The 26,115-nt window shown below is 40.0% G+C and overlaps 1 protein-coding gene and 1 non-coding gene across 4 annotated transcripts in view; one reads left to right on the plus strand and one right to left on the minus strand.

The window, feature by feature from the left end:
- The window catches only part of RAB27A (RAB27A, member RAS oncogene family), a 64,021-nt gene that overhangs the window by 4,204 nt on the left and 33,702 nt on the right, over positions 1-26,115 (minus strand). For 2 of the 3 annotated variants that reach the window (XM_045506315.2, XM_010969484.3), the window contains exons 2-5: positions 14,566-14,740; positions 10,898-10,983; positions 9,069-9,172; positions 4,088-4,211 (exon numbers count right to left, since the gene is read on the minus strand). In XM_045506315.2, the coding sequence (XP_045362271.1) occupies positions 4,088-4,211; positions 9,069-9,172; positions 10,898-10,983; positions 14,566-14,718 (467 nt within the window). In that variant the 5' untranslated portion in view covers positions 14,719-14,740. Of the gene's footprint in view, positions 1-4,087; positions 4,212-9,068; positions 9,173-10,897; positions 10,984-14,565; positions 14,741-17,075; positions 17,197-26,115 lie in introns of those variants that run through there. The other variant, XM_045506316.2, reaches the window with a different exon arrangement.
- LOC123612653 (U7 small nuclear RNA) lies at positions 11,184-11,243 on the plus strand. Its single transcript, XR_006719945.1, has one exon. It is a non-coding gene; the product is annotated as a U7 small nuclear RNA (small nuclear RNA).

The raw sequence follows: 26,115 nt of genomic DNA on the forward strand, positions 1-26,115 counted from the left end.
CACACCATTAATTTGATTCTTGTATAAAGGAAGGATGTCATCAAGTCTGCAGAGAATCAAACTATCAGAGATCAAGCTATCCATACCACATTTCATCTAGTTTAGGAATATAAGACACTGAGGAATCTACTGAGCTAAACTACGTGAAATCCCAGAAATGGCCTGTACTCACTCATTTCACTGATGTTGCACTTGTTCTAGAGAAACTTGATTGGTTTACCAGATGCATTACTTTATTGTGTTAGGAAGGGACCTAAGAGCTTCATGTTACAATCTAACTAAATTTTATTTAGAAAGAAAAAAAAAAGGAAAGAGAGGTGAATGGACTCTCAGTCTACTTAAGATAAATTTTCTGATATTCACTATCATGCATCCAATTCACCCTATTTCTGGCTGCTGCATGAAGTCCTCATTCTTAGATTTACTTGCCCCAGCAGACACATATGTTTCATATTTGCACTGTACCATGTTTTTATTAGGTTTGCCAAGTTTTTCTGAGACATGGTCTTTCTTTCCCAAATGCACATATATTTCAGAAAACCACTTATGAACCAATGATCCATTTTTATGAATTGACAAGAGAAGGAAGCACAATAGCAACCAAAAAAATGGAAGTTTATCAAACATGCAAATGATACGAAGATATAAATTGTACTGTTTTCTGGCTATTTGCACATAGATGAACTGACCGATCTAGTCCTGTAGTGAATGTGCAACCAATGAAAAAGTCACAATTATTAAAAATGAAGAAAGATCTCTGGGAAAATAGTTACTACACATATATGTCAAACTGGTGAAATGCATGTGAACCGAACTTTTCCATCACACCTTCCCCTCAAACTGCCAAACAGCCTAAAGAACTATATTTTCTGCTTCCTAAGTCCTAAGAGAAGTCTGTTTCCATCCTTTCCCATTCTTTTCCACTTGTTTCAATTAACTCATCTGCTAATTTCTTCTCCTCACTTTCACTCAATTCCAAAACTTTACACTGAGCCCTTCTTATGAAATACTCCCCCGATCGTACGAGCTGGGCACAGAGGAAAGACAATCCCTGTTATTCCCAGACTTCCCATACAGACAGAAGGCAGGGTCGGCTCTTTGATACCAGGGAGGATGTGGAATCGTGAGAACCAGCACAGAGGAAACAGCCAAGGGCTGGAGAAGCCCAGAGGGGGGTTGGAATTCAGTCCAGACTGCCCCGCAATGCTATGCTGCAGAATAGACTTGTCTGATGTTACTAACACACTTCCCAAAAGCATGGTGTGGGTCCAAGCCTCCATTGCTCCATCACTCACTTCCTCCTCACCCCCTTGCAACACAGCCAGCCCCAGTTTCAACCCTTCAGAAACCTCCCTGGTATTTGCTCCCTGCCTCCCTCCCTCCCTCCTTCCACCTGCCACACAAGTGCCTCTCAAGGCAGAAGCAGGGCTTATCAGGTGACCAGAATCACCTCCACTTCAGAGTCACCTCCCTCAGAGGTTCTCAGTCCCTGCTCACAAGAATCACATGGAGAGCTTTTAAAAGACACCAGTGCCCAGCCCCCACCGGTGGTGGCTGTGTCATCTGTCAGTCCGCAAGATTGAACAACATTTCCCAGAATTCCCGTTCCAGCTAGGGTGGACCACAGAGAGATGCAGGGGAGATGTGGAGGGCGGAAGTGAAGCAGCAGCTGCTTATCTGCTGGCTCATCTCATTGACACAAACCAGCAACCAGACCTGCTGTCTTTCCACCTTCCCCCAGATCCTCTGGCAGCCTCCCTAACTCCTGGGCCAGGTGTGTGCGTTTAGCTCTGTGACAAAGGGCCCTGGCTCCTGGGGGATGGACACCCACACCACCCAGGTCAGAAGCCACGAGAACTGACACCATCAGTCCATCATTATGGGTCCCAGCTGGTTCTTGCTCTCCTCCACTTTAAATTCATCTTCCCCTCTGACTGCCTGCCCTGTGGACTTCAAGCTTCAGCATCAAACACAAAACAACACTTTACAGAGACTGCCTAATGAGCTCCCAGAAATGCATACAATCAAATCCCTGTAACAAATCCAGTTATACTGTTAGAGCAGACAGACAGCTAGATACGAGCAGAGAAAGGGGGACACACAGGCCAAATGGCAGGAATTGGGCAAAAAAGGAGAGGGGCCAAATGCAGGAAACCCTACATCATGTAAACAACGGGGGCCCCTCAGCAGACAAAAGCAGGAACCTCTGGGCTGATAAGTGATCCCACATTTTGGAGTGACAAGTGGCCTACAGGCTGACAAAGAAAGGTGGGAAAAGGCAGGAACCTCCAGTGTCTGAATATAACCTTTTGCTCATTATGCCCTCATTACAATAAAATTAGCCTTGCAGATTAGAAGGACCCATCATGCACCAACACCATGATACTTCAGATCCAGACTAAATAAGGACAAAAGCTCCTCCTCCCCTCAGAAAGGTGGAGACGGGATAAAAATCAGGGACTATGACCCCAAACCCTTCCCTCCCCAGGGAATAGTCTGTCCATTCATTTTTACACTCTGTGTAACCAACTTGCCAAAGAAACTCTAGGCAGCTGCTCACCTGAGCCCGCCCACTCACCCCTGAGTGCACTGTCTCATCCCTTAATAAATCCTCACTTTGCTCTCTTAACCTCCGAGTCTCATCTCTGAATTCTTCCTGTGATGAGACAAGAACCTGGTCACCAGCAACAGTATGTGGGTATATTTCTTCAATGATCTTACCTGTTAAGCCGCTCCAGATCAGTGACATCAGAGACTCACAGGGGAGGCCCAGACGGGAGTATTTGTCAAAAGCTCCCCTGCTTCTAACAGGGTTAAACACCACCTGCCCCAGGATGAAACCCTCCCATCCTACTGCAGATCTGTGCCAGCATTAAGCCAGGGTAGCTGATGGAGTGCATACTTTCCCCCTCCTCCTGCCCCACCCACCAGCTGGAATTGAGAAAGATTTAAAATACTGTTCTGCCCTACCCTACATATTTTCTCTGATTTACTCCTTTTCTTCCCTCCCACAATGACAGCTCCTCCCCACCTAACGGATCACAGCAACCTCCCTGTCTCCAGGCTTTCCTCTCTCCATTTCACCCCACCTACCGCAGCCAGACAGAGACCTGGGAAAATGTTCTTAACATTCCTCCGAGTTCCAAGGCTTCCCGCCACTTCCTGTCCCGGGGAGGTCAGGTCTACTCTGACCAGGTATTTAAAGCTCCCAGACCCTGGCTCCTTCCCACCTGGCCAGCCTACCCTTCCACTCCCTCCCCAGTGTGAACGCTATCCTCTAGTGCCGCCTGCCCTCCATCAGCCCAAGGAAGAACAAAGCGGTGGTCACGTAACGATAAGGGAGAGGGTCTCTTCCAACCTCCCTGGATCTGCTAACAATGAAGGGCACCAGCCCGTAGCATCCCCGACAGCCAGCTCACCACAGCACCTCTAGCTCCCCTTCCTTCCACCCCACTAGCTGCCTCCCAGTTACATCAGGGGTAATCGATTCACATACATTTGCATTCTCATTATATTACAGGTGGAAAGAAAGCAAAGCACAAGTTGCTTTGCAGAGGCGCCTTTGACACTTTAGTGGCAGCTGAACCCTTCTTTCCTGTCCAGTTAACGCTGCTGCTGCGATCCTATCCCCAGAGCTCAAGGACGAAAAGTATTCAGCTGCTTCTCAACCACAAAAACACAGCTTGAACCAAAGGGGATCTTCACACTCCGCTCCCAGCATAGATATTTCAAAGCCAATAAGACCTTGGATGCCAGACCCGGCTCTGGAGTTTCCTCCCTGAATCTAGAGGATTTCCTTATCCAGGGCATCTCCTACTTGCATCTTGGGCATTTGCCTTCAAAGCTGTCTTTCTTCAAAAACCAAGAGACTGAGAAAACGGCACTGAACTGAGTGAAGGCCCTCACCCAATGCTTTCTCTATCGTTCCCATATCATATAATATTAATACACAAAGTAGGTACGTGACACCTGCCAAGGCCTGCAGCTGAGTGTTTTAATTTTTCAATTTCACCTTTTTTGTTACCTATTCACATGCTGGTGTTTGTACTGGAAACACGTTCTGCAGACCCGCCGCAAAAATGCTCACCCGTATTTCTCTGCAAGTGCTCTGGCTTCTTCCTCTTTGACCACTCTCTGGTCTTCCAGATCATTCTTATTTCCACATAGCACTATATCTGGGTTTTCACAATACGCATGCATTTGCAGCTGGCCTATTAATGTCAGAAGATAAGAAAATGTATTATAGGTAAGTAATTAGATCTATATGATCAGTGGACAATATATGCAAAAGTGCACTGAAACTGTAAATGGACATACAGATAAGGAACCGATATAATACTTTCAAACCACCAATAACCTAATCTATAAAACTAAATGGATGGGGCAGAGATGTAACACTACTCCTGTCCTTACACACATATCCCAGCTTATTTGTATCCAAGGGGAATGGGAGAATTCGCTATCCCTCCAAAAGTGCATACACACACACACACACACCCACAACGAAGCTGTCTTCTTTATGAAGGCCATTTGAAAAAAACACTTGGAGGATTTCCTAGAGCTTACAGCTAATCTTACAGTTCTGTTTTTCATATAGTTGCTCTCTACTACAATGACATTTTTAAACGAAGTGTCTTTCTATAAACTAGCCTATTTCTTTTTTTTTCTTTTTTTTGTAAAACACCTTTATTGTGGTATGATTCCTGTACAGCAAACTACACAATATTTCAGGTGTACACTCTGACGAATTCTGATAGATGTAAACCATCTCCACAATCAAGACAGCTAACATTTCCATCACTCCCCAAAGGTGCGAATTCCGAATTCCCAGTTTGTCCCTTCCCACCCCTTTTACCCCCTGGTAACCATAAGTATCTTCTCTACATCCGTGAGTCTGTTTCTGATTTGTAGTAAGTTTGTTTGTGTTCTTTTTTTTAGATTTCACATATAAGCGACATCTTATGGTATTTTTCTTTTTCTTTCTGTAAACTAGCCTATTTCTATCTGAAATGTTTTTCACATTTTCCTATCACCCTACGGCAGAATCAGCATACCTAACACAAGCAAAGTATACGATTAAATGAAGAGAGAAAACCCAGAATAAACAACAATTCTGTCACCAAAACCAAGAAGCAAGAGACTACAATGCTTACTCCATAGCTTTGTTTTTTTATCTGAAAACCTGTAAATAGGCACAATTTTTTAAAAAAATAATTAAATCAAAAGAACTTCAGTGAAGCTAAAGAGTTTCATCTCCCAAAGAAGGAAAATAAAGTCTTATTTCTTACTCATCACTCCCCAGAATGAAAGTAAAGCAACCCAAACTTTCACAATAAGACACACTCCAAAATTTATGGCCTAATTTTTGTTTGTTTGTTGGGGGAGGGGAATGTAATTAAGTTTATTTGTTTGTTTGTTTGTTTGTCTGTCTAATGGAGGTGCTGGAGATTGAACCCAGGACCTTGCGCATGCTAAGCATGCACTCTACCCCTGAGGTATACCCCACCCAATTTATTTATCATGGTTAACTAGAAAAGTCTTGACATTTTAGTTCCTCATTACAAAGTCATGTTCATTATATCTTATCACGAGCAAGTCAAGTTGGCAAGCATTCACTGAGCAATAACATAGGCCTGAAAACTTGCTGTAGAATTTCAGGGCACTGACCTTTGCCCTCAAGGGAACAGTCAGGGGGTGGGGGTGGGGAGGCCTATATAGAGAAGACCAAACTGCCTGTCATTTTCAACAACAGCCACATCCTTTCTTTCCTCCAGGCTGCTGCACAAGCTGCTCCCACACCCCTGAAAACCCAAACACAACCTTCCTCAGGGACTCCCCAAGCTTCCTTTAAGACCTCCCTCTCAGTTACCTCTACTGTGAAACCTTTCTGGTCTCCAGAGAGGCTCTGTGCTCTGTCAACATTATGTATGTCCAGTGTCATGGTTATGAGCACCAGCTCAGGACCCAGGGTTTAGTCTAAGACTGAATCCGGGCTTTGCCACTTACTACCTGTGTGGCCTTGAGGAAGTTACTTGGCCACTCTGTGCCTCAGTTTCCCCATCTGGAAATGCTGATAATCATGGTACTTCCCAGAGATGAGGTCAGAATTACATGAGTTAATTCACTGATTCTTCAGATCAGATCCATGGGCCAGCCTCCTAATCAACACCTGGGAACTTGTTAGAAATGCAGGTTCTCAGGTACCACCCCAGATCTACTGAATCAGAAATGCTGGGTTTGGGGCCTGGAATCTGTATTTTAACAAGCCCCTGGGTGATCGAGATGCATGCTCACACTTGAGAACCATTAAGTTAATGTAACAAAGCATTTAGAAGTGCTTTGTAAAGCCCGGGTAATATCACCTATTATTACCAGTAATAATAGTTAATAGTGCTTATTTTGAGTCATCTGGGAAGTACGATAATTGATTTTTCCACTTTTTCCTAATTTTTCTATAAAGACTGTGAATTACTTATATAAAAAGTAAATTAATAAATTCTTTTCAAAAATCTAAGGAAAAAAGCACATACATAAATAACTACAACTCGAGATGGTTATGTGATAAGGACCTGAGAAATAGCACAAAATGTGATAGGAGTTAAGAGGATAAAAAAAATTTAATCCAACAAAGATCACAGAAAATTCCATGGGGGTCATGTTTTGCCAGATATTAAAGAGTAAGCAGAACTCTAATTTTTTAAGAAAATGGGAGTGGGTGTGTGTGGGGGGGCTTTTTAGACAGAGGGAATAGGATAGGAATAAAAATAGAAAGGCAAAAATATGTAAAAAGATAGCTGTTGGGCTCATCTACCATGTATGTGAGGCTACAGAAGGAAAGCTTGGAAATTCAGGCTCCTTTAGAGTTTCCATACAAAATGTGCAGCCACTGAGGAAGGACCGCAGGTGTGACTTGCTTATCAAGTTCCAGGAAGACAGGTGAGTGATACGACACCACTTGCTTCCTTTCAGGTTTCAAATTCAGGCCCAGAGGACACAGCTCTCTGTTCAGTCTCCTAAATTAAGCAGGGATCACCTTTGGACTCTGAGCCCCTTCCTAAGAAGGGACGGAGAGATCTGGAGTCAAGGCAGAAAGGACTGTGATGCAGCTCTTGAGTAGCACAGAGAGGGTGCGGACCTGCTCTCCGCTCCCCAGGCCTTCAGCACCCAGGAGTCAGCTACCTGCTTAATGCAACACTGCCTCTGTTCTGCTATGTGCCACTGGGATGTACATTATTTGACTCAAAAACAGACGAAAAGAATGATCCCTGTAATACTCAAAACACTAACAGGCAGAGGAAAAATAAAGTGTATAGATAATTAACAAATTTTTAGTCCTAATTAAGATTTGATATTACCACCTTTGACATTGAACATCATACTTGTTTTTTAGGTTTGTTTGTTTATTTATCTATTTAACGGAGATATTGGGGATTGAACCCAGGACCTCATGCATGCTAAGCACATGCTCTACCACTGAGCTATACCCTCCCCTGAACATCATACCTTTAAAAAAAACAAGACAAAACAAAACAAAACAGTATGGAGGGAGGAGAATACTTTCCACTGAAGACATAAAATCTTCTATATGTATAAGTTTTCTTCACCTAACTGGACAATAAGGATTCTTTCACACTATAAGGAAAACACAATAAAATACATACATACCCATAATTTCACATGATTTTGTTCTTCATCTAACTAGCTATAAAGCCCTGATGGACAAGATTTATCTAATGACTCAGAGTTTCGGTTCCTGCCACTGAAAAATAGGCGGGTTGATGATCTTTCAATGCTAATATTCTATGAACACATCTCCAGCAACAATCTCTATGAAGTGCTGGACTTAACAAAGCCCCAGAATTTGTTCCGATGATACAAAGGAAAGGATGATAAGCAAGGAAGGAGGAGAAGACACTAGAAATAGCCACCGTGGGGGAACGAGTGAGGTGTGTGACTCAGCCAGGCACTTAAAGCGAAGCCCAGTAAGCGTAACTAAATCGGGGAACCTATATTGAAAGTATTAAATAGCTCATCAACTCTGAGTGATCCACTTAGTTGAGAAAGAGCATAAAGGGCCAGTGAACTGAGAGCCAAAATCTCCATGTCCTTGGACAAGTCTATTACTCTGTAAGGGCCGGCGTCTTCCTCCTAAAATAAGGACATATCACCCACCTGCATCTCCTCACCAGGCGGTCGTGGGGATCAGACACCAAGTATGTGAAAATGCCTTGGAAACCACAATGCACTACATATATTACTAAAAAGCTCACCTTTTTAAAAATAAGGTTTTCTACTTTCAAACCCACAGCTCATTACCCTTTCATAATACCAAAACACCGAGATATTTTTAAGTAGTAGGTGTTTTGAAATAGTGTTTTCATTTTAAAGATTTGGATGTTAAGAATTGAACATCACAGCCCTCCCCCATAGATTCTCCAAGGTTACACTAATACAACCAAGAGAGGGAAATGTTTCGTTTGGTCAAGAAGCAGGATTTTAAATGGCTCCTAACCAATCATTAAGAGATCAGGATGTCTCCAAAGAGCCAAAATGGAGGTTCATATATAACGTGCTGGGGCCACTTTGGGCAATGCAGTTCTAGGGGTTTCTGTGACAAGATCCTCCAGGCAAATGCTCTGGCCCTAAAAATAGACAGTGGGCCTCGAAACACAGAAGAGACATGGAGCCAAGGGTAAGATCCATTAAGCTTTCAAAAGGATCAATGTAATATCTGCTTTAAACCCTGGGATGGTACAGTACTTGCTAGCGCTTGTCCAGGCTTCTATTTCCCCATCTATAAAATGGGGACAAGAGGCCCGTCTGTGGAAAAGACTGATTAAGAGATTACACAGGAAGCACTCCTTGCATCTCGAGTGCAAGGTGTACAACAAATGAAAGTTAGCATTACTGGGGAAAGCAGAGTATTTCAGTTATCTTTGCCCCAAAACCAAAGGCGTTGTTCCTTCAAACGGTATTAGGAGGCCCTCCAAAACAACTTACAGCAGAAATAGAATATCAGAGGGAGTTTATTGCCGGGAGTGGAAGAAGCAGGGAAAAATAAAACTTACTTATCCAGTTTCTGACGTTGAGGAAACTTTGCTCATTTGTCAGGTCAAAAAGCAGAAGAAACCCCATAGCATCTCTGAAGAATGCAGTTGTCAAGCTACGAAACCTAGGAACATGAGAACAGATCGGTCACCTGAACCACGGCCCCACTCTTGAAATATAAAGCTGCCAGCAGTGCCCTCAGCCTCTTAAAATAGCTCATCAGTAACAAATCAGATGTTTAACAACATGCCACTGTTTGTCGTAAAGTCACATTATAGCACGTTATGCAGGTGTAATTCAGTTACACCACATTTACTGAATCACAATGTTATATCAATAGATGCTTTCAACAGTGTAAAATTATGTATATAATCAATTATATTGGGCCTCTTACGAAATATAGTAAATAGGCATCTAGAGCAAGAAAGAATATTTGAAAATACATCTAGACTTCATAAAATGCCAACAACCATCAAAAGATATACTTTGAAATCATTCTTTTAAGATAAAAATGATCTGTGGAATTTTTTTTAAAAATTTCTAACAAATTACATGATAATATTCCAAATGTGTAAAAGACAGTTAGTTATCACTTACATAAGTTTCTGTGTTAATAGACCACGTGATTTGAAAACTTAGCCTGCCAGGGATGACAAGAACTAGCTTATGACCCCTTTATCTCAGGCAAGAGTTTATTGTACAATTCAGAGTTATTTAGACCAAAAGCGGTGGTGCTTGCTGTGTGTGTGTTCCTTGTCCTGTGAAAGCTTGGCTTGACGTGACATCACTATGTGTTCTGTGACCTTTTAAATTCAGTCTCTATCATTTACCTATGACTTACGATTTCTCCTCTCTGATAACCACTGCTTTGGCTTTAAGGTGGAGGGTGTCTTGACTCAGTCTCTACCCTTTCTTGGGACTCTCTCTCTACCAAGGTTTTACCCTGCCGTCTCCCCTCTCTCCTTCTAGGAGTCGCTTTTCTCTTCTTTCGCCTTTATGCAAAGTCTGCAACTGACAGGCACAGGCTCCAAGGAAGAAAATACTGGTAAGAATTTGTCATCTAACCTGCTGTTGTAAGTTTTCTCAAATACTTCTAATCCATGTTTTTACAAAAAGAGTACTTATCTTTCAGAGATACATACCAAAATAGTTATGAGTGAAATAATCTGATATTTGGAATTTGCTTCAAACTATTTGGGGGGTGGGAGCCAGGGGGATTGTGAGAAGAGGCGAGGTGACTGCTGACATTGGGAAATGAGGACATGAGTTCTCTGTGCAGTCCTCTCTACTTCCGTCTATCTTGGAGTTTTCCATAATAGAAAGTTGAAAAAAAACAAATCAAATCCTTCAAGGAAACAAAGATAACAATGCTGTAGCTAAACTAAAGGTAACTTTAGATGAAGATTTCATGTGACTTTTTTTGGGGGGGGGTATCATATGACACTTTATCAAGCAACCTCTGACCATATAAATTCCAACCAGATTTTCTACTATGTTTCAAACATTAGGTAAGAATAACACATGCAACTCTACGGCTTTCTCTCTAGCTAAGAGCAAAAGTAAATGGAGAAAAATATACAGGTCTGAAAAAGAAAAAGGAAGAAAAGGAAAAAAGTCCATAGGTGAAAGGGTCCATTTTGAAAAGGATTCATTTTCCCTTTGACCTTGTATGAAAGAAAGCAACCGTTGTCGTCTCAGACTGATAAACTTCCTGCTAATTTGGCAGGATGTCTTATCCAGGTGCAAGTCAACTCATCAGCTGGCCTTTTCCTGCTCAGATCACTGTGTGAAGAGCTTGGCTGTTTTTCCCCCTCCCTCCAGTAACGAGCACAGATGGAAGATCTCATACCTCTCCTGCCCTGCTGTGTCCCACAGCTGCAGGTGGATTCTCTGGCCTCGGCCCACAGCTCCATCTGGCCCATTGGCTCTGTACACCTAAAACGGCAAAAAGAAAGAGAGAAAGAGAACATGTGAGACCAGTGAGCTCGTCTCACTTTCCTGTTCAGTACAGCTCCACAAAGCACCTAAACTTCTGAAGAAAATCCCAACTGGAATACGACCTTGTATGTATTTTATTTCAAATAATTGTCTTTGGGTAACATGATAATTTCATTAAAAGATGTATGCATAACAGCAAAAAAAATCTCTGTTAGAATTTGTCTAGCAGGTTTTCTGATCTGCACCAGAAAGCCCTACAGAAAAAAAAAGATATATGCACGTTATATATATTTTATAAATATATACAATAATTATAAATATATTACAATATTAAAATTTGTATTAAATATATTGATATATTTGATTTGTATTAAAAAATAATTAACTCACCTTTCCTCAAAGTTCCCTCAGGTCACTAGCTTCAGGAAATGCTACCTTTCTATGACTTCTCTCCATCCCATCTTTAAAAAGTACTCCTAGAACAGTTTTACAGGAAGGACCTCTGAAAGTCTCTCCTTCCAACAAAGCAATAAAAGCACTGGCAAAAATTGTCAAAATCAACTTTTTCCAAACTCTTAAAATTAACGAAGGCTTGTAACATTCCAAGGAGCACTCAAGAAAAACAGCTATCAGTAAAAAGAGTAAGCTTTGTGCCGTTTTAACTTGTCCTATTCCCATCCCCTCCACCTCCAGCTCCACAGAAGCCTTGAAAAGCAACAGATGCACAACTATGGTAGCAATGAAAACCATTAGTGTAGCAACGACTGTAGGCAGTAGAGGTAGAAGAGGTTCGACGCTCTCCAAACATCTCATCCCCAGAGATCTGATCTGTCTGAAATCTGCCTGCACCATTCCCAAATCTTGTCTTTATTTGATCTGACTCGGAGGTTGCTCTATGAGAATAACCCTGTTCTTTGGCCATTCATTGAAAACCATCAGTGGCAATTATTTAACATCACAGCTACTAAAAGCAGCAATATCAGTTAAAACTGATGAAAGTTTAATCAAAAAAAACTTTAAAAAGAAAAAATAGGAAATGAGATGTCCACAGGGAGATTTGAACAGTTTCAAAATATTCCTTGGAATCTACTAGGTCAGGTTCAAGTGCAGGGCTGTACAGGAAAGACTTTAGAGAATTAGCCCAAGAGTGTCCCTAAACAAATAAACAGCAACAACAAAGATAAACAGCAAAAACAAGAAACCCTTGGGAGAGGGGAGAAACCTGATTTCCAGAGTTATCACCATATATAATTTTAAATGTCCAATCTTCAACAAAATTTATAAAGCACACAAAGAAACAGGAAACTATGGCCCATACACAGGGGAAAAAAGCAACCAAAAGAAATTATTCCTAAGGAAGCCCAGATGTTGAACTTACCAGACAAAGACTTTAAACTGGTTGTTATACACATCTTTAAAGAACTGAAGGAGATTACGTCAAAGAACTAATGGAAAGTATGAGAATAATGCCTCACTGAATAGAGAATGTCAATAGAGAGACAGATATTATAAAAACTAGCAAATGGAAGTTCTGGAGTTGAAAATTACAATAACTGAAGTGTAATTCACTAGAGGGACTAAAGAGCAGACTTGAACTGGCAGAATAAATAATCACTGAAATTGAAGCTAGGTCAGTTGAGATCATCTAGCCTTAAGGCATAAAAAAAAAAGAATGAAAAAATATTTTTCTGCCTGTTATAATATTGAGTAGACATAGCACCATCAAATTGTCAAAATCAAAAGACAAAAAGATAATCTTAAAAGCAGAAAGCGAAAAGTGATTTCATCACATAGAAGGGATCACAACAAGACTAAGAGCTGGTTTCTCAACAAAAAAATGGAGGTCAAAGGCACCAGGATGACAAAATCAAAGTGCTGAAAGGAAAAGGACTACCAACCAAGAATCTTATATTTAGCAAAGCTATCCTTTAAAATTAAAAGATAAGTTAAGACATCCTCAGATAAACGTAAACAGAAAATTTATTGTTAGCAAAACTGCCCTACAAGAAATAATAAAGACAGTGCTTCAGGCTGAGATGAAAGGACACTAGGCAGTAATTCAAATCCACACAAAAAAATAAAGAGCACCAGTAAAAGTAACTACATGGGTCAATATAAAATACAATATAAATGGTTTTTTGTTAACTCTTTTATTCAATCTGATTAAAATACAATTGCATAAAATAATTATTATACATCTGTGTTGATGGGCACACAGCACATAAAGATGCAATTTGTATGACAATAACAGTGCAAAGGAGGGGGTATGAAATGAAGCCACATAAGAGTGGAGTAGAACATTGAAATTTAGTTGGTAATAATTAAACAAAGTTCTTAATTTTTAACAAACAAGAGTGCTAAAAATTAAGATGACAATTGTAATCCCCAGGGGAACAATTAAGAAAATAACTCAAAAATATATAGTAAAGAATGAAAGAGGGATTTAAATGGTATACGAAAAATACCTATATAACACAAAATAATGCAGCCATGAAGAGAGGAACAAAAAAGAGGTAAGTCACACAGAAAACAAGGAGCCAAATGACATATATAAATCCTACTTTATTAGTAATTATATTGACTGTAAATGGATTAAAGACTTCAAATGAAACACAGAGATATAGCCCATATATTATAATAACTATAAATGGAATATAACCTTTAAAAATTGTGAATCACTATATTGTACACCTGAAACTTATATAGTATTGTACATCAACTATACCTCACTAAAAACTAGTAAAAATAAAAGTGAAAAAGAAAAAAAAAGACTCTTTGGTAGTGGAAGAAGAGGCCTAGGGTGGATCGGACGGAGTCAATTCTTCGGTCCCTGGGACCCGGTATCTTTCCCAGGTAGAATATGATCCACCAAAGGGTCTCTGTCATTAATTTCCTGACTCCTTGTCGGCTTGCTTCATGGTAACAGTTGATCTTTCAGCAAGAAAGGTAGTTCCCAGACACCGTGACCTCCTACCTTCCCCTCTACCACCAGAATAACTTACCTTGCAGTCCTCTGAAAAGAGGCTCCTCCCTGATTCCGCAGAACCTTCCTGTTCCCTGTTCCCTTGGTTACCTCCCAGATCAACATGCACTACAGGCACCTGGCCCACTCCTACTCCAGCCTCACACTCCCGGCGAGCGGCAGCCATGAGTTCTGCCACTTAACATTCCATGTGGGATTGCCGAGGCCTTCATCATGAGAAAAGCCATTAAAAATGATACCAAAGATGGAAAAAAACAGCCCACAAAACTGGGACGTGAAGGGCAGGGTGGACTATAAGCTTCATAAAAAAGGCAGACAAATAACTCGGAGGAATCCAGCAGGAAGACACAAACCAAAAGGGTATTTTAAATTTTAAAAGAACCTTCACTTTTCTTTTATCTGCTGGGTTTTCTATGAAGTGTCCTTCCGCATAGCCTCTAATCACACCGCCCAGACTGAACGTAATACACTTTCATACGGGCCCTTTAATTTTTGATTCCAACCTTTGTCCTCCTAATTCCTACAAAGCAAACAAAGCAGACAGGCAGCAGTTGACTCAGAGATTACACTTTTATGTAGAAGGATACAGAACTTACCACTCTCTTTTCCCTGAAGTCAATGCCGACTGTCGTGATAAATTTGGAGTTAAATTTACCATCTGTGTACTGGTAAAGTACACTGGTCTTCCCTACTCCAGAGTCTCCCAAAGCTAAAAACTTGATGAGGTAATCATAGTCTCCATCAGACATAATGAAGAGCTCAGTGGTTCACCTGAAAAATATGAACAAATGCAAATTTACCAATAACCCATTAGAAAATATTAGAATCCTCCATGAATAAAGTGACCTCCTTTAATACTCAGTTCAACAAGTACTTCTGCGTAACACCTACATGCCTAAGGGTTCTGTGAAGACAGGATTAGACGTCATTCACTGCCCCAAGGACTTAATCATTTGCTAGATCAGATGCTACTGAAATGGTAAATAACTAACAGTTTAGTTTAAATTTAACGTGTATATTATAGTATTGTGAAGACATAAATTCCAAGTGAGAATGAAAATCAAGAGGAATGGTCACTAATTCTTTTTTTTTAATTGAAGTACAGTCAGTTACAATGTGTCAGTTTCTGGTGTACAGCACAATGTCCCAATCATGCACATATATATACATATATACATTTTCATATTCTTTTTCATTAAAGGCTATTAGTATAAGATATTGAACATAATACCCTGTGCTATGCAGAAGAAACTTTCTCTTTTTTTAAATCTATTTTTTATATATAGTGGCTAGCATTTGTAAATCTCAAACTCCCAAATTTATCCCTTTCCATTCCTTTCCTGGTAACCATAAGATTGTTTACTATGTCTACGAGTCTGATTCAGTTTTGTAGATGAGTTCATAGTGTCCTTTTTTTCCCTTCTTTTATTTTTTAGATTCCACGTGAGTGATAGCACGTGGTATTTTTCTTTCTCTTTCTGGCTTACTTCTCTTAGAATGATGATCTCTAGGTCCATCCATGTTGCTGCAAATGGCATTATTTTACTATTTTTATGGCTGAGTAGTATTCCATTGTATAAATATACCACAACTTTTATCCAATCATCTGTCAATGGACATTTAGGTTGTCTCCATGCCTTGGCTATTATATATAGTGCTGCTATGAACATTGGGGTACATGTATCTTTTTGAATTAGAGTTCCCTCTAGATATTTGCCCAGGAGTGGGATTGTTGGATTATATGGTAAGTCTATTTTTAGTTTTTTGAGGAATCTCCATACTGTTTTCCATAGTGGTTGCACCAAACTACATTCCCACCAGCAGTGTAGGAGGGTTCCCCTTTCTCCACACCCTCTCCAGCATTTATCATTCATCGACTTTTGAATGATGGCCATTCTGACTGGTGTGAGGTGATATCTCATTGTAGTTTTGGGTCACTAATTCTTATATGCAGATCATGTAGAATAAAAATTAACAGCAGAATAGATAAACAAGATTATACTGTATAGCACAGGGAAATATATACAAGATCTTGTGGTTCTCACAGCAAAAAAAAGAGTGACAATGAATATATGTATGTTCATGTATAACTGAAAAATTGTGCTCTACACTGGAATTTGACTCAACATTGTAAAATGACTATAACTCAATAAAAAAAAAGTTTTAAAAATTAACAAAAAAGAGAGAAAAGAGGAAGGAGAAAGTCCCAGGAATAATAATAATTCTTAAAATGCAAGTGGTTCCACTTTCCCCTTCTTTTTCAAAGTCTCCTACTTCTACATCCTTGGCTTTCCTCTTTTAACTTGGACTTCTAGGCAATTTCATTTATCCCACACGTTTTCATATGTCATTATGATCCCTTCAAAGATAGTGCTAAATTCACAAGTAAAACTGAGTTTTCAGCTTCCTTATATATTATTATTGCTACACACTACATGTTAAATCAGATTTTTCTGGAATATCACTTTTCACTTGGGAAGTGAGTTCCACAATGAAGGGCTCATGTATCTATATTTGCCTTGGTATTCCACAGGAAATGCTACCAATTCAACTCTTCAATATTGACCAAAGCAGAAGTTCACCATAGAGAAGAAATATTCTTTTTACAACAAGACCAAATCATGGTTACTTTTTAATCCACGGCAATCAGCACTTTTCATGATTTTTTTTTTTTTTTTTTTTTTTTTTTTTTTTGTCCTCTAAACAGATTCAAACTATTCAAAGTATCAGTCAGACTGGGAATGTAGTCTGTTTCCAGGGGAAGGCTTATTTCTTTTTATCCTCCCATTTCTGATACCAATAAACCCTCCCAAAATCAGAAGAATAATCAGCTGTTCCATTACCATTGCCAACTCTATGTACCCATTCAAACATACATACTCATCCATCCACAGACACGTCATCCCCCCTCACTAGATGCTGCTAATTTTCTTCTCATTGTCCTCTTCTCACCCAGCCAGCTCCTATCCAGAGACTTTACCACATTTCTTAGTGCTTCCCATAGGATTATTTCTATAGATCCATAAAATTAATAAAAGTTCAAGCAAGGAGGTTTATTGATTTTCAAGGTTGCCTCCCCCACCCCATCCTCAATTTGGTGACTCACTTTACATTCAAAAATCCTGAATTCTGATCCCCAAGAGCCGCTGCACTGTCCTTCCTCGGAGAGCCTTAGTGCAAGTCTGTGCCCTCACACTCTGATACGGCTGGTCGGTCGATAAGGGCAGAGCCTCTACAAACATTCAGAATTCTGTTTGCACACTATAAAGAGCAACGCTTGACTCATGATGGCTTTCCTATGCTAGCTTCTGTATCTGCAGGTGTAGGTTGCCAGTATTAATGGTATGTAACAGAATTCCTCTCCAGAGGATGACCACCTAGGTACAAATAAATATTCTAGTATATCGTATCACAGCATTTCACTTGGCTCCAAGTTATTCATAATTAAGAGCTAATACTTGAGAATTGAAAAGCAGGTCCAGATAACATTTCATCATCTGGTGTGCTGGGGGAGAGGGTTCCCCTCCAAATAAATGAGCAAGCAGAAAGCAACTCCAAATTCTGCAAGGAGAATGATGCAAGAAGACACTGTTGGCTACCTGATTTCCTCTTTTATTTTGAAAAACAGTTCTTCCTATAGCTATGTTTTTCATCATTTCAGGCACAGGGGAAATGTCACCAACGGCATCACTCTTCTAGAATTCTCTAAACCTACTTGGATGGAATTCAAATAGAGACGAACCTTTTCTGCTGCACCCAAAGAATCACACATGTATCTACAAATGATCTTCGTGGGTTTTGTTTTCTGTTCATGGTAACAGCAATATGGAACAGTTTGTTCCCAAACCAAGCTGTCATAAAGGAAACATTTGGTTAAAAAACCAAATGCCACAACTGAAGTTATAGATACCACTGTCAATATTAATCATAGTTTGCACTCTTTAGACTGTACCTTTAGACAGTTATCTGCCTTGTTGATCTGAAAACAAATGCTCAGACCCTCCTTTCATCTCTGATTTCAGTTTTCTAAAGAACGAAATAGAGCCCATAGAGTTTAACTCATTTGCACGGTCAAGAACATAGGTCTCCTAACTTCAAGTCCAATGTCTGTTCTACCCCAAGCTTCATGCCCATTACTCAAGTTTTTACAAATGCATGTTGGACTTAAAGGTGACCAGGTATGACATCATACAAGGTAGCCTAACAGAGAACATACGACCTCTGAGGACAAGCAGAGTCAGACTGAATTCCATGTCACCCTCATAGCAGCTACTCAGATGTCTCTGAGCCTTGGATTTTCAGGTTTCTATCCCATGAAAAAGAATATAATATACACAACTTCACACCATGTGCTAAGAATTGAATGAGACACTCTTTGCTGCGTGCCCAGCACAAGGCTTGGCATATACGGAGTATTCTGTAAATGTTAGCTCACTCTCTTCTTCCTATTCTGGACATATCAGACTGGCTCTGAAGACCTAGAACAATTTCTGAAATGGCCTCTGGGCAGCTCAAAACATGTGTTTCTGGCACAAAAGATTGCTTACTGGCTCAGAGTAGTTTACTGAGTCAACAAAGATCACTTTCAAACTAATTCTTATCTTTTTTTGGCTGATTCAAATCATTTTCAATTAATTTTAAATGGATACATCCATTTCAAAAGAGTTATGACCAACTTAAAAACAGATTTAAATTGTATAAAATACTCTAATCATTCTAACATGTTCATACTTGTTCAAAAGAATCTCAGTGGTTCATACTGGTTCAGAGTGAGTTAAGTCAAAAGATGTTCCACCTACAAAACCATTTCTGATTGATCTAAAGCCACTTTGGCTAAAACCACATGTATCTAACCAAAATCATTTGGTTTTAAGAGCTCACATTGCTTCAGACTGATTTTAGCTAGTTCAAGTAAGTTCTGACCTGGACAAGCAGGTTCTGACCGGCTCACACCAGGTTTGATTGGTTCAGGGTATATTTTATTGAATCAAGCACGTGCTGACCACTTAAATCTTTCTCCAACCAGGTCATATTTGCTCTAATTTTATCAAACTGCTTGTGATTAGATCAAGGTAAAAACTGGTTCCAAACAGTCCAAGTTGACCAATCAGATGTTCAAACAGTTGAAGACTAAAAAATATAAAATGATCATCAGAAACACCAAAAGCAATGGTTGGGTGCCTTAAACTTATGCAAATCAATAAACTTAAAATTTTACTTACAATTATCTCAATTGTAGACAGCCTGTACTCAAAATTTTTATCTCTATTACAGTATCATTTCTTTATACACTTCAACAGTTTGTCCATGTTGGAATGCAATAAACAGGCTGAGAGAAAGGATACTGGCCAAAGAGAATACAATAAACAATAGGAAAAGGAATGATGAGTGAAACAGGCTTCCTTGGTTGAGAACCCACCTCCTGTCTTATCTTGGGGACCTCACAGCAAAACAGCAATCCATGACCCAACAATAAAATAGAGATTTCAGTTGGGGAAAACCTTTAGCAAATTAGAAGGTTGTGTAGAGTTTCCCCTAAATTGGTCACAATGACCAGGCTGGTCTGGGTTAACAGAGACCAGAATTCTGAAGAGTAAGGAAGCTGCTAGGAAAGCAAAGGATTCAGGAAGCAGGCACATCTTCAAATCATTAACAGAGATTTTTCAGGGTTTGGGCAGAGTACTGATGGTGACAGTTCCTTATCTAAGCTTGCAGTCAGTAAGTCAAAGCCTAGAGTTAATGGAATCATTCCATCTCTCAGCAGGAAATCATTCCAATCCACAGCAAACTGCAATCCCAAACCCATCCTGCAGTCCCATATGTGGCTGTCTCACCACTGCTGACCACCACAAGGTGAAGACAACTTAATGATGTTTCAGCTGCTGGCAGGTCTTCATATAGAACCATCTTCATATTAAAAATGATTTTTCTTTCTTATTTTTGTTACTCAAGTCTTGAGTGGTATTTCTGGGGCCTGTTCTTCAGATTAGAAAAAAAATACTCCACTCTCCAATTACAGAAATAACAAATTATTTTTATGTTGGCACTTTAGAGAAGGAAGGGAATCAGTAAAAATACACAGTGCAGAATCTGGGGCACCAAATCACATTTTGTGCACACAATTTCCAGCAAGTACTCTAGCCTATTGATGGATGGGAAGCCAGTCCATCAAGGCTTCCCAACTGCATTGCCCTTGCTAAAAACAGCTCAGATGCCCACATCAAGCACTTTACATACATTAGTGCAACAATCCTTGTCACAGCCCTAAAGGCAGGTGGTAACACACATCACACCCACTTCCTCGCTTGCAAGCATCTTGGTGACATTCTCTCATAGATGCCATAATGAGAGGATGAGTATGTGGGTCTTGGGCTGTCTGTTCACATGTTAAGGGCTCAATTCCAACATATTGAGGGAGAGCAAAAAGTGGAGGTGAAGAACATGGACTCTAGAACCAAACCAAATCACCTGGATGTGAATCTAGTCATGCCACTTTAAAAATTTTAATGTCTTTTGCCTCAGGTTCCCCATCACAACACTGGGAATGACATCTGATTTTATGAATACTATCATGCATGTGCTTTCTTGTTTTAGCTTCTTTATAATTAGGGTGCCTCTTACACTTCATAGTCTTACAACCCCAGGACATCTTGCAATTGTTACTTTAAAAGGTGGCTCTGAAGATACAGTTGTGTGAAAACCTTTCATTAGCATCTTCTGGCAAGATCAAGAATGCACCATCCACATATTTTAGAATTGATGAAACACAAAAGCAAACCTATCTTAAAGGGCTGTTGTGAGGACTAAGTCAGTGTACACAGATCAAGTTTAGAGCAGTGTCCGGCACATGGTAAGTCCTGTATATGTATTGGCTGCTATTAGCATCACCATCTAGCAGTCTAGTTCCAAAGGGCCAATGTGCAGGTGACAGTCCTTTCTTTCCTAGAACTGTAAGAAAGAACTGAATCCCTAAACTAAAAATAAGATTTCAAAAACAAGGGTCTATGGAGAGCACTTGAACCTAAGTTCACTTCTTTAAACGCTGAAAGGAAGCAGCGTCTAAATCCTTCAAGGAAATGTTTTCCAAAAAAGTCAAGAATGCCAACAATTTGGGACAGGCAGAAGATTGTCTTATTCAGCTCACTTCTACCTCTCCTCCTTACACAAATATTTTTTCAAAGTGCTCTCCACCCTTACTCTCATCAGGTTAACAATAGAAAGCAAGGAACACCCACTTCCTCAACATGTACTATGTGGTGATAATTGCCTGGGTGAGAGAAAATCAATGATCTTCTTTCCTACTTAAAAAATAAAATATATTTTCATTGTTTTCCAGGGAATAAAGAAGAAAGTGGTTTTAGTTATGAGCAAAAGGCAAAGATATCTCTCTTTCCCTTTCTCTCTCAAGTAAACACACACACACACATACACACACACAAACCCCATAGCCCAAATTCTCCACAAATCTTCCTATTAAAGTCAGTCATACATTCTAACCTTAGGCTCTCCTATCCTTAAGCAGAACCATTCTAAAACTACTTTAGATAAGCCAGTCAGTTCTTGAAAGCCAAAATTTCCCTCCATCACCCATATTTAGGACAGAGAATAAAAATAGTGGGAGGGACAATCATACCCAAACAATTACCATGTGCCACAAATGGTAATAGACATGCATGATTTTATTTTATCATCCTTAAGGGGAACTTAATGTCTATATAAGACTTATATAAAGAGTGATGTTTTCTTAATGTGATAGCATGCAGGTTTGGGTTCAAATTCTGACTCTTCTTGATGTGACCTGATCCACGTTCTTCAAACTAAGTCTCCATTTTTTTCAACTGTAAAGTAGAGATGACATTACTAGCCTCACTGGGTTACTTTAAGGGTTAAGTAGCATAATCCACAGAATGTTTTAGCACATTGCTTGGTTTGTGTTAAGTTTAATAACTGAAACTTTTCTTTAGCAATACTATTACTGAAGTACAGCCTCATTAAGTTCTTATTAGGCAAGGCATGCAATTTTATAACCTATTCCTCATGAAACCAGTAGTGGAAGCTTTGGAAAAACTACAGAAAGAAATTCAACTTAGGTGCAATCACTGATGAGGTCTCTATCACAAAAGCCGCCTTGGCATCCCAGCCTAACAGTGAGCTTTAACAGCAAGACTTTTGGCAATTTCAGAGCTAGTGTTCATCATCAGAGCATTTATAATGTACCAAGATCTCAGTAGAGTCAAGCTGTATTTACTTAAAGAGCCCCGGCTACCACTGTCTTAGATCACTGCAATTGCCATACCCTGAAGTGGAACAAATTTACTCTCACTGCAAAAGCAAGATGTGGACAGCCCAGTAGTGGGGCTCCCCATCTCCACAAGAGGAGACAGCCTCTGCCCTCTGTGCATGTGAGCTTCCTCTTCTCAATTTCTGCTCCAGGTGTGAATAAATAGGTTTCTGCCCCCCACTGAATAAGCTGAGAGTGGAATAGATGAGATTGTAAACATAGAGCTTATCTTGTTTCTGCAAAGATCTTAGGCAGCAAGCAGTAGAAATGTAATGGCTTTGAAAAATAGAAGGAAATTGGAATCTGCTTCTTCCTTGTCTCCTGAGTGAAAGATGAGTTTGATTTTATCCAAACTCAGAATATTAGATTTTAACAGCATTAGATATTCACCTATAACCTATGATTCATAAATGCATTCCTATCAATACAGTGTTTCATAGTAATATCATAGATCCATACTTAATAGGGAGAAGAGAGGTACCTGGCTAAAAACTGACAGAACCTAAATCAACATATCATTTGGCTTTAAATTTATAAACATGCCTGTTATGTAGGAATATTCCATTTTCCCCACTGAAACAAAGTGAGAACACTAACTTCTAGCAGCAAGTTACTGACAGAAAAAATAAAATGATCTAAAAAAAAATGTTGAACCAGATATACATTTCCAAATGCTGCCAGGACATCCAAATATATCATTTGCAAAGCATCCTTCAGACATCTGCACTTCTTTATAAGCACTGAAGAGAAAGACCAGGAGATGACCTACTATTTCTGAAATGTTACCATCACTTCAGTAGGTGCCTAATGTAAGCCAGTAAACAAATAACACACGCAACTACACATTAAGAAATAAGGGGGCACTGAAATGATTCTTGAAAGTAGAAAATGTTCTGGAAGACCACTGTCAATGACTTAAATGAGATACTGGCACTTTTTTTCTTTTTTTTTTTTTAAGTTACAGAGATCATTGATTCATTTACTCAAAAGACATCATTTGTTGCCCATGCCTTTTTTTAGCATAAGAATATGAATGTTTATAGAAATTTATGGGGGGTGGGTATAGCTCAGTGGTAGAGCACATGCTTAGCATGCTTGAGGTTTTGTTTGGGTTCAATTCCCAGTACCTCCATTTAAAAAAATAAATAAATTTATGGAAAGTAAACTCTGGGTATTATATTACTTACAGTTTGTAACAAGTACATCTTATTTTATAGACCTAGGATTAAAGGCATGCTACAGAATACATCATGCGTAAAATGCCGGCAATACAGTGGCAACAGGAGTGGCTGTTTGGTTTGCTGAGTAATATCTCAAACAAGACGAAAGTAGTTCCATAATGGCCACAACCATATGTCGTTGCAATGGAATGTCCAACTCATGGCTAAACGTGCTTCTTAATGACACCATGAAGCAGAGAAGTCTCCAAGAAGTCAGCAGAAGTGCAAAATCCCTAAAATTTACTCCCGTGCAGCGGTTGTTTTTTGTAAGCACACAGAAGACAGCAAAACACAGGTGTTAGAGTCAGGGTCTCCTAAATTCAGACAGGACACTACTATCAACCTGTGTCAAGTGAGTAGCAAAATGCATGACAGAAGGGGACAGAGCATAGCTCAGTGGTAGAATGCCATGCTTAGCATGCACAAGGTCATGGGTTTGATTCCCAGGACCTCTGTTAAAATAAAAAAATAATAATAATAATTAAATAAGCCCAATTACCTACCCCCCAAAGATGCATGATTGAGATCAATATGTCATGGCTGTTCTTATGACTACAACAGACTGAGGCTGGAACTCAGATCTTATAGCTTTAAGGCACATGCTTTTCCCACTATACTTTAAGAGGGACACTGAATTAATAACGCTCTCAACAAACAGAGTAAAAATATTTTCCAAAAATGGGAAAGGAGGAGTGATTTAAGCTACCTGGAAGAGACCACTAATTAATAGGGGGGATTGTGCTATTAAGGAGTTCTGAAAAAATGGAAATAAAGAGCTGTTGGCTATGTCAGAGTGCCATCAAACTCCTGTGCCCAAGACTCAAACATGGAAATATTAGGAGGGACAGTATTGCTACTGCAGCCAGGACTGCAAGGATTACAAAATCAAGTAGCACTCGAAGAACTTGAAATTGAAAAGTGCATTTCCCAGGTTGCAAAACACAGAACAGCTTCCATTTATGACCTAGAAGTGGAGCCACAGATTCTGGCAAGCCTAGTCCTTCCAGAACATGGAAGGGTTGAAAGGCCTTTGCCCACCTCACCCTGGCTGTCCTCTTGCATCTCACCTGCCTCAAAGTATTACATAAGCTGCAACACAGGAAAGACGTTAATATCTCAGGGGAAATGATCAAATCAAGAAGAGAACAACTTCACTTTGTGAAGGAGGAACGATGCTTCTTTCCTTCCTAAAAAAAAAAATTTGGAAAGAAAAAAAATTATGAGTTAAAAGAATCAAGACCTGTTGAGGCTGACTGTCCAAATAATAAAAACAATTCGATGAAGATCCCTGTGTTGGCAGTAACTGGGGAAGAAAGAGAAGGGCTCCTTTATCACTGTCTTTTTTTTAATGGAGGTGCTGAGGGTTGAAGCCAGAACCTTGAGCATGCTAAGCACACACTCTGCCACTAAGCTATACCTGCCCCCTACATCATTGCCTTTTATAAAAAACTAGGATGAGTGCTCTATATCTATTCACCCCCAGAAACTGTGTCCAGAACAGAGCACCACCCTACCTACCTTTCCAGACCCAACTATTTGCATACCAGGAGAATATTTTCACTGTTGTTGTGTAAGGGTTATTTTTACGGCGTACAGTAAAAAAAGAAAAAGAAAATGTCATTTCCCTGACTTCTTAAACAAAGGGCACAGGTCGTACCTCAACTTTTCTGTGATGAGCTCTGCTGTAACTGCATACATGCAGGAACTACGAATGGTGAGGGCTCCCATCCCACGTGCCCCACTGGAAGAAGAAGACAAAGTACCAGTTTGGCACACGGACCCTTACAGAGGCTCATATTCACCAGACACAGCTTCCCTTCTCTATCGTCCTGCCTGCCCCGTGGCCTCACCCTCGCTGACCACAGCAGAGCACAGAGTTCTCCACCCCCAGGAATATGCTCCTCAGGAACAGGCTGGCTTACAAAAGCACACGGGATTCCATGTCTTCACAGCTGGTTTTCTTTTCCATAGTCTCACATCCACCCCACAAAACCCCCATGTTGGGTTCTAACAGCCCTACTTCTAACCATTAACCTGAGTCACAGCCTCTTTACTCTCTTTTTCCTTTCCTGGCTTTCTTGTCCCTCATCTCCAGCAACTCTCCCCAAACTCCAGTTTGTGGGTGAAAAAACCGACCTTACGCTACCACCACTAGTCAGTGAACACGTGCTTTCCTTTTCCAATGCACAGTGAGCTGCTATGTCAATTTCAAGGTATTGGTCCCTCCTCCATAAGCTCATGTGCTGCTCTGTCTTCAGGGCTTTTCCAATACAGAAAGGAGTTTCGCCCCAGCTCAGTGTGGGGATGGAACGATCTTAGAAACCCAAGTACTTCTCACCTGGGCCAGTTTTCGTTTTACCTTACATATTGATGAAAAGGCAGCCTACTGATAAAAGCTGCTCATGAGTTTAAGACACTAGTATCTGTAAATATTCCACCATATATCAACTTAGTTCTTTTAAAAACAATCAAATAGCCTCAGAAAATCAAACTAGTTCCCGACGTTTAGCAGCACTAAACAACAGAAGGAGGACTCTTAGCCCCTCTGGTGCCAATAAGCCCTCAACAGCCAGCTATCGATCCTTCTGGTCCTGGTCAGGTCTACCCTCTCCGTTAATATACTTACAACACACGTTTAACTGCTC

The sequence above is a fragment of the Camelus bactrianus genome, chromosome 6, assembly GCF_048773025.1.
Source record: "Camelus bactrianus isolate YW-2024 breed Bactrian camel chromosome 6, ASM4877302v1, whole genome shotgun sequence".
NCBI classification, from domain to species: Eukaryota; Metazoa; Chordata; class Mammalia; order Artiodactyla; family Camelidae; genus Camelus; species Camelus bactrianus.